The sequence below is a fragment of the Myotis myotis genome, unplaced genomic scaffold, assembly GCF_014108235.1.
Source record: "Myotis myotis isolate mMyoMyo1 unplaced genomic scaffold, mMyoMyo1.p scaffold_m19_p_2, whole genome shotgun sequence".
NCBI classification, from domain to species: Eukaryota; Metazoa; Chordata; class Mammalia; order Chiroptera; family Vespertilionidae; genus Myotis; species Myotis myotis.
In genome coordinates this window covers 47,264,285-47,273,128 of record NW_023416324.1, presented here as the reverse complement: position 1 = coordinate 47,273,128, position 8,844 = coordinate 47,264,285, and the positions used below count along the sequence as shown (strand labels likewise).

The following is an 8,844-nucleotide window of genomic DNA, read 5'->3' as shown; positions in this document are numbered from 1 at the left end:
TCTGGCTGGTGAATATCAGAGCTGACAGAGGAGGGAATAAATATTTCCTGATTGCTTAACTGTGTGCCAGGATTAAGGCCTGGTTCTTTATACATGCTGTCTCACTTAATCCTCAAATGAGCCTAGATAGATAGTATTCTTTTTTAAAAAATATATTTTTATTGATTTCAGAGAGGGAGAGAGAGATAGAAACATCAATGATGAGAGAGAATCATTGATTGGCTGCCTCCTGCATGCCTCACAGTGAGGATTGAGCCCACAACCCAGGCATGTGCCCTGACCAGGAATTGAACCTTGATCTCCTGCTTCATAGGTCGATGCTTAACCACTGAGACATGCCGGCTGGATGGTAGTATTATTCTTCTTTTATTAACACAGAAAATAGAACCTCAGATAAATTAACAAACTTTCCCAGGGACACAGAGCTAGCAGTATATTCAAGGTTGAACAGAGGCCTAACTCCACAGCCATTGATTTTTCATTGCACCACCTGCACTAACAGCATAGGGTCCCGGATCTCCATAAGGACTAAGCCTGGAGTAAGGTCCTTGTCTTCTGGCCTGCATTGCTCCATTATTCCTATCCAGGTGAAACTGGCCTAACAGGAGCATCAAAGGTCAACTTGACAGGAAAATAGGTTGTCATGTGAGTGGGAATCTGGAGGAGACTAGGATGACAGAAAGAAGGAGCAGTCCTTCCACTGTGTTGGGGCATGGAGTGGGATTGGTGGAAATTGACCCCCATGTAGATGAACAGTGAACCTCAAGAATATTTAGCCTCAGTCCAAAGGTTACACAGTAAACCATCTCCTTAGGTCCTAGCCCAGCGGCCAGGAAACATTACCTACTTGGTGCACTAGAAAATTAAAAAAGCTTCCAGAAGAGAGATAAAATTAAAAAAAAAAGAAAGAAAAGGAAGTGGAATAAAGTTACTAGATGAAGAAGATGAGCTGACGAGCTCTGTGAACACTAGCACAAGGATTGGGTCATGAGGTTCCTTTCTGTGCACTGGGCCGTAACGGATTTTGTTCAGCAATTATTTACTGTGCTGCTACAAAGTGCCAGGCCTGTGCAAGGGACTCTGTCGAGCTGAGAGTAAAGCCCTGGGAAATTTATAGGCCGATGGGAACAAGATAAGGACAGGCACCTGCAACATCCAGTGGAACAGGGGCCAGAGGGAGGAAGCCATTTCAGTAGGAAAAACTGGACTGACGGGGTTCTATTCTGGCCCATCATTCGGATGCTTTGTGACCCTGAGCAAGTTATCCTTTGCCTCTGGGACTCAGTTTTTCTCATCTGCAGAGATAGTGCACCTCGCAGGAATATTGCAACAGCAGATGTATATACGATAACATGACATGTAATAGAGTTGAATAAATGGCCACCATTTGATTATTAAGTGCTGTGAAGTGCCTGAGCGTCCTTACTTGCAGGAGCGAGGCACCCTCTCACCACAGCCTGGAGGAAAAAGGAACTGATTTCAAATAAGCAGCACGTTTATGAGCCAAGTAGTCAAGCAGAAGGTTGGGGCCAAACCTAGGGCAGGGACATCTGAAAGCAGAGCCCAGGCCAGGCTGCCAGCTGGAGACCCAAGGGAGCCACAGGGGCAGGCTCAGCGGAAGAGCAGGTCAGGGCCGTCTCTGAGCTCCTCCACTGACTTTCAGTTCAGTGATTCAGGCAGGAAGCTGTGCGTCGCAGGTGCGGTTGAGGTCCCCACAGAGAACAGATAAGAGTAATCACTTTCCCTAAAGAGTGAACCCCCCGGTGGTAGGTGTGGTGGACAAGTGAAGGGCTCCAGCAACCCACTCCGAAGCTGAGAGCTCAGACAATGGGTTTTCCACTGCGGATGTGATTCTAGTCAGAGTAGAACCGACTCCGAATCTCCCAGCATCCGCATGCTTGCTTATTCATTGCGATGATTTTTATTTTTATTAAAAATAACATTTGCCTTGAATGATTATCTTCAGAAATGCAGAAAATACGAATAAAAACGAAATCACCTATAACCTCACCATCCAGATGTAACCATTGTTAATATTCTTGTGTTCCTTCCAGACTTGATTCTGGTGCATATCAGCATACATATTCTTGTTTATTTAAATAAAATGGGATTAGATAATAGTTAAAGATTTGTGAGACTTATTTCATTTAAGCTGTCACTGCCTGTTTTTATTTTACATCATTTTAATGGATGCGTGTTATTCTATTGTATGAATTTATGTAATTCCTCACTGTGGGACATTTACCCTTTAATTTTCTGCTATTATAAATGATGTGATAAACACTGTTGATAAGTCTAAGGAGATGTGCACAATTCATCAGTGAAATAGATGGCTAGGTCAAAGGATACGGAGAATTCTAAGGTTTATTTTATTTCAACAAATTGTCTTCCAAAAACCTTCCATAAAATTGGCAGTCCTGTTGACAAGTCTGTGCGAACATTCACCTTCCCAGAGCGTCAACTGCGGTAGATAATACCAGGGTAGGGGAGGGTCTCTCATTCGGTAGGTGAAAATGCTGCATCTGTTTTAATTTTATGGGCCGTTGATTTATACAGGTGACTCCACCCTCACACCAGTCTCCCTTGCATTTGCCATCCCTTCCTTACTCCCTGATGATGTTTTCTATTTTGCAGTATTGCTGGGAGCCTGGTATATTCCTACATCATTTTCTCTGAAGAGCAGCTGAGCAAACAGTTGGAGGCCAGTAACAAGCTGGACATTAAGGGGAAAGGAGCAGTATGACCAGAGGATTGCTTCAGCGATGTAGGCCTGAGACTTTGATGAGCGTGGAGCACTGGCAATTCTTACACAGATACTGAGGTGTCTTGATTATGGAGAAAATACCATTCCTTTGCACTTATACAATCTTAGGATTGATTGCTGCCTTTTAACATTTTATGAGAGAAACTTATAATTGACTCTATTTTAATTATGCCATTTGAATTAATTTATATCAGACTGGAAAATGCACCAGGCTTTTTAATTTATTTTTCTTCTGTGCCGACAGTGAACCATCGGTGTTTGGAAACTGTTGTATTCCATACTTTGATATCCAGGTGTCCCTGAGAGCTGCATCTATAAAGTGCTCCAACTGGAGCCTCCTCGTTCAAGTCATTGCTGCGTCTGGAGGCAGGTCTAGCCTTCCTTCTGCTGGAAATGCAGTGGAGTATCGGCAGTGTCTCTTCTTTGAATTACATTTCTTAACGATTGCATTTTCTTCATAAGGATATCATCGTTGCATTTGCCAAAGACTACAACTTTGGCTCTAAAAAAATAGGCGGGGCTTTGGGGTGTATCGCTTTGCATGTTGGCTTTCCTGAGAACTCCTGGGATGAGCAGAGTGCATTCCTTGAAAATTTGCTGTTCCCTCTTGGTTGTGTGGGATGGAGATAATGAAGTGCTGGAGGAAGCACTTATCTATCTCTCTGATTCATTCATTCACCTAAAATGTAGTGAGTATGTAACATGTGCCAGGCCTGATCCTAAGTGCTGGGGATACAGAGAGGTTTTCTGGAAGTCGTTGAATGAGCTCACTTCGGCCGAAGTGACTGAGTGAGGTAAGACAGAGAACTCAGCTTGATCCATCTACTCAGCAGATGTGACTAGGAACAAGTCGTAGAACTTTATCCAGTTCTTAGACACTGCAATCTATATGTGGTGCACCTGCCCCACCTCACCCACAGCAGTGTGAAACCAAACACTGAGCTGTGAGATCAGAGGCATGTGAAGAGGTGCATTTTGTGAACCATGCAGCCCGGCCCTTCCCTGAGTGAGAATGGTAGGCAGGCAGGCAAGGTGACCCCTGTGTATTTCCCCGTGCATCCCTTCTCCGGGTTTAGCTGCTACTCTTTTCCCCCTCTTTAAACCAATATGACTGGGTCTTACATTCCTGAATGCATTGGCTTGAGGGAAAAGGCTGGTTAGATGTTTGTGTATTGTTGGGGTCTGGTTGGTGTTAGAGCTGTCACCTTTCTCTGGATGGCATGAGCACACCTCTCTCCTGTGGTCACTCCCACCTACATTCTGCGTCTTTGTCCTTTCACTGCCTTACTGAGGACACCAGCTTCTCTCAAGCCCCATGCTGCCTTCTGGGAGAACAGCTGTGAATGGACATTGAATTGCCTCTTTGGGTGGGCCAGGCTGTTAAATTCAACACAGTCCTGTGACTTGGTTCAGACACATCTGCTGACTTTAGGGAGGAGTGTTTGCTCAGCCAGTTGTGCAGTGAGTATGCAGGAGGCTGGGTGCCTGGTGCACACACTACTTTTATTAGTTCATTGGGTGTGGAATCCACTGGGCTCCTTTGATCTAAACAATGAATAATTTGGTGTCTCAATATGGCACCTGGAAGGTTCTGATGTGTTTATATTTTTGATGGAGGTCATATTTATGCTTTTCCCTTATTTTGCTTTGTCTTTATAAAAGCCTGGCCAGTGGTGCTGGGTCCCCAGAATTAGCCTCACAGCCAACTTCCAAGTTATAAGCTCCATGTAAGAGTTCCTAAGGCTCACTCCCCCCCCCCCCCCCATATCAGCTGATCGGAGGACATTCTGGTGAGAGCATAGGACATTACCTTGTGTAAGATGGTTCTTACTGTCCCTGTTTTACCAATGAAAAAACAAGACTCAAAGAAAGTAGGTGATTTGCTAATTAATCAAAATGTGTGTTTTTTCCATTGTACCATGCTGCCATAAATTAACTGTCCTATAAGAAGGAGTAAGGAAATGGGGTGCTAGCTGGATTAGCTTGTGGCAAGCAGTCGATTGAATTTTAGTCAGAGAGGAATAGGCTTTGCAAATCAGGGAGAATGACGGATCACACTATATGCCAGCGCTCTCATCTAACTCCCAGGCTGGCCGCAGCTGATACGCACTTCTGGCTGTGACTGTTGCCTGTCACTGCCTGGGCTCGCCTGGGCACAGTGGAAAGGCATTGTGAGACCTAATTTCAGCAGTTCTGTTCCTTTTTCTACTAGCCACATGGAAGAAAGAACTTGGACATTAGAAATAGTTTGTGTTGTAGAATTTCTCTTCATGAAAGGCCTTTGGATGTGTTTCAAGGTGTTGAACTAGAACCCCACCAGGAGTTGAATTTCCTCTTGGGGTCAGGTTCCCTTGAAGATTCGCCATCTCTCCAGGTTTATCTGAGAAAATCATGTATAAGGTACAGCTTCGCTAAATGCACATGATCTCAGGGCCCATATCCTATGCCGAACTGACTGACCAGACGCAATAGGACAACTGATAGCTCCTGTCCTGTACGTGCTGTGATTCCTGGATGCCCCCTTCAACTGCCACCCACAGTGCAGGATGAGAGGAAGCAGCCTGGGGGAGTTGGGGTCTATTGGAGAGTTCTGTCTGAGCAAGGACAGAACTGGCCAACCGTTTTTGGAGTTTGCTTCCATTATGTGCAGCTCGGTTACAGCAGGACGCTAGAGATGTACCTAGTGCTATAGCATCACCCAGGCTGTCTGGAGTGTACCCTGAGGTTGATACCTTACAAGGTCAAACATTCTCTGACCTGTTAACTACCTCCTGGGAGGAAAAAGCGGCAGTGTCAAGTTCAGTCTGTAATTTGCTCTGTGAGACAGATGAGCTGTGGAGAGAATTCTTTTAAAGCAAAATTCTGACTAATAGCTTCTCTTTGAGTTAATGACAGTAGAGTCCTTTTTGTTCAGTTTGCTTTCAGTCAGTGCCAGATTGATTCAAATCACCCAGGTTGACGGGGCTACACATTGCCAACATAACATGTCCAGTGATTTTTAATTACCTCATATGGCTGTCGACTTTATGAGTCAGTCATTTGTAGGATCCATCTTGAATGTAGGTGGGAAGTTTTCGGTAGTCCTGTTGTATCAGAAATCCATGGAAAGTTCAGGTCAGTAAAGCTGATATGTGATCTTCATGGAAGGAGTAGTAGAATTTCACACATATGACTGGTTGGGATTGGTACCTAGGAATTTAGGCTTGCCTTTCCTTTGTTATCATGGCCTTAGTCAGTGAGCAAAGATTTACTGAGCATCTATTTGATGCCAGTCGTTATGCTCAGTGTTTTGTTTTGGGTGGCAAAATTATGCTCAGAGACTAAGATTGGTTTGCCGGTATTTTATTTAACACATGTTCACTGTGGGAATTCTAAACATTTCCTAAGCCCATAACAAAATAACATACTCCAAAGCAATGATAGATTAGTTACACTACTGTTGCAGGCGAGGGGAGGTGAATGAAATAAAGCCCAAATCTAGTTGAGGTGTACCTTTTCTATAAGGTTGGTTCTTGGGAGAGACAGCTTAATCAACAGAGTTGCCTTCCAGCTGCCAGCACAAACCAGATCGCTTGTGCTAGAGCAGATTGCTGGGGAATGATGGCCCTAGCTGGCCGGCAAGATGTCCTCTGAGAGGCTGCTGCAGGCTCTTGTCACTGCTGGTAGGAGTCACCATTACTGTGGGGAGCTGGTGCCCAAAGGTCTTGGGAGAGCTGTTTAGATCAGCAAAGGGTCTCCTTGCCCAGAGAGAATTTCAAATAGACCTCATAAACTCTCTTCACAAACATGCAGACTATTTATAGTCTAAATAGGCCCTCGCCACAGTTGCTTCCTCTTGGGATGTTTTTTATTGATAGGCCCCCAGGGATGCTCCTCAACAGCTGAGATGATGTCATCATGACACATCTTACTTCACTTTTATATCAAAACAGCTTTACTCTTTTTTTAAAAAATACATATTTTTATTGATTTCAGAAAGGAAGGAAGAGGGAGAGAGACAGAGAGACATCAGTGATGAGAGAGAATCACTGATAGGCTGCCTCCTGCATGCCCCCTACTAGGGTTCAAGCCTGCAACCAGGCATGTGCCCTTGACTGGAATCGAACCCGGGACCCTTCAGTCTACAGGTTGTCTATCCATTGAGCCAAACCAGCTAGGGCAAAGCAGCTTTACTCTTAAAACAACTTTATTTTTGTCATAAACAAGTAAATTTGAAATCATATCAAACCAATATACAACACTAAGCTCTGGGGAAAATGAGATGAATAGGACATGTTTCTTGCTTGTATTTAGCAAGACCCTAACTGAAAGTAGTTGAAGGAGTCGGTGATTTATCAGTATCAGTGATTAGGGGTGACCCACCCATAAAGCTGAAGCTTTTTTTTTTTTTTTAAACTCTCAGAGGACTTTCATAATTTATACTAGTTTTTTAGCTCTGAGATGTGCCAGGCTATTAGAATTCCATGACTACCCTGAGTCCCTCTTCCCTTTACTGCGTTTATTCTTGCTTCCCCATAACTTTGTATTATTAGTTCCTCCCAATGCTAATATTCAAAAGAAATGAGGTATTGGATGCAAAACTACTCAGCACAATGCCTAGTATATATTAGGCACTTGGCAGATTTTGTTAATGTCATTTTATGGTGAGACTTTAGGCAAAAGTTTCTTAAGTTGTGTTCTTTAAATGCTAGAGGCCTAGGCAATGCGTGTATTTCTTGAAATATGTGACCTGTACTTTGTTTGCTTCCGGAATGCTTAAATAACAGTGTCTTTTCAAGATCTTTTAAAATTCCTACCGGATATACCATAATTGTGGTCATTGTGTGATGCAGGTGATTCCACGTTGTTTTTTAAAAATGACGAAATTATTTATGGTTTTACGGTAAATTTCAAGAAACAAACATTATGTCACCTCTTAGAGCAGTGGTTCTCAACCTCCTGGCCCTTTAAATACAGCTTCTCGTGTTGTGACCCAACCATAAAATTATTTTCGTTGCTACTTCATAACTGTAATGTTGCTACTGTTATGAATCGTAATGTAAATATCTGATATGCAGGATGGTCTTCGCCGACCCCTGTGAAAGGGTCGTTCGACCGCCAAAGGGGTCGCGACCCACAGGTTGAGAACCGCTGTCTTAGAGGAAGGTAATTACACTTCAGAATGGTGATTCAGTTAAAACGTTTCCAGTTTGTCTCTTTAAGGTGGCTGTTTGCATGCCCGTCATTCCTTCTTCCCTTCTCCGAAATAGACGCCCGGACAACGCGCTTTGACTGCATCTGCGTCTGGGTTCATCTCAGTTGTTGGTGTTTGTGAACCTCTGGCACCGTCACTAAACCTGTTTCTAGTACTTGTGTTAGGCTCCCGCTTCATCATGGTTTGAGGAGATACTCTATGGTAGGGTGTTTTGTTTTGTTTTTTAAGCTTTCTTTTTTGAAAATACTTTTAAAGTAAATCTACTGGTTAGATTTATTGTCTCACAGAAATGTTTTTAGAGATTATGTTGTTCATAAATGTTGCTTTCTCATGCTGATGAAACAACTGATTTTTGTCTACAAATGTTGGCCTATTATAGTATTTTTTCAGTGTAGATTCTATTTACCAAATGACCATTTTAGTGTTTTTAAGAGGTACTGAGAATTGAGATATGTAAACCAGGTGACATAAACATGAAAATTATGTGCCTAAATATTTTTGTAAAGTTGTCAAATAAATACTTTTTTTCTGAACACGTGTATCTGCAACATTTTGTTTATCTATTCACCCATTGATAGACGCTTGGGTTGCTTCTACCTTTTGGCTGTTGTGAATGCTGCTGCTGAACGTGAGTGTCTTAGTCAGTTTGTAACCATGCAGAAACCTTATTTCCTTTTAGCTGGCCTTTTATTTTGATTCTTTCCCTTTGACTCAAACTGGCCTCACCTAGCGCCCTGCCCTGGCTCACACACCTCCTTCTCCCTTGCTTAATCATTAAGCCCTCAGGACAGTGAGGTTCTGGTCAGCATCCAGTAATCTTAGGAACAAGCCCCTGGGTCTACTGACTATTGAGACAGTGTTTTCAATCAAACAAGTCCTAATATCT

The 8,844-nt window shown here is 43.2% G+C and overlaps 1 protein-coding gene across 5 annotated transcripts in view; it reads left to right on the top strand.

The window, feature by feature from the left end:
* The window catches only part of SLC35D1 (solute carrier family 35 member D1), a 44,929-nt gene extending 36,438 nt beyond the window's left edge, over positions 1–8,491 (top strand). For 3 of the 5 annotated variants that reach the window (XM_036348654.1, XM_036348651.1, XM_036348655.1), the window contains one exon: positions 2,635–6,824. In XM_036348654.1, the coding sequence (XP_036204547.1) occupies positions 2,635–2,676 (42 nt within the window). In that variant the 3' untranslated portion in view covers positions 2,677–6,824. Of the gene's footprint in view, positions 1–2,634; positions 6,825–7,952 lie in introns of those variants that run through there. The other 2 variants (XR_004973945.1, XM_036348652.1) reach the window with 2 other exon arrangements.
* Positions 8,492–8,844: the final 353 nt, after the last annotated feature.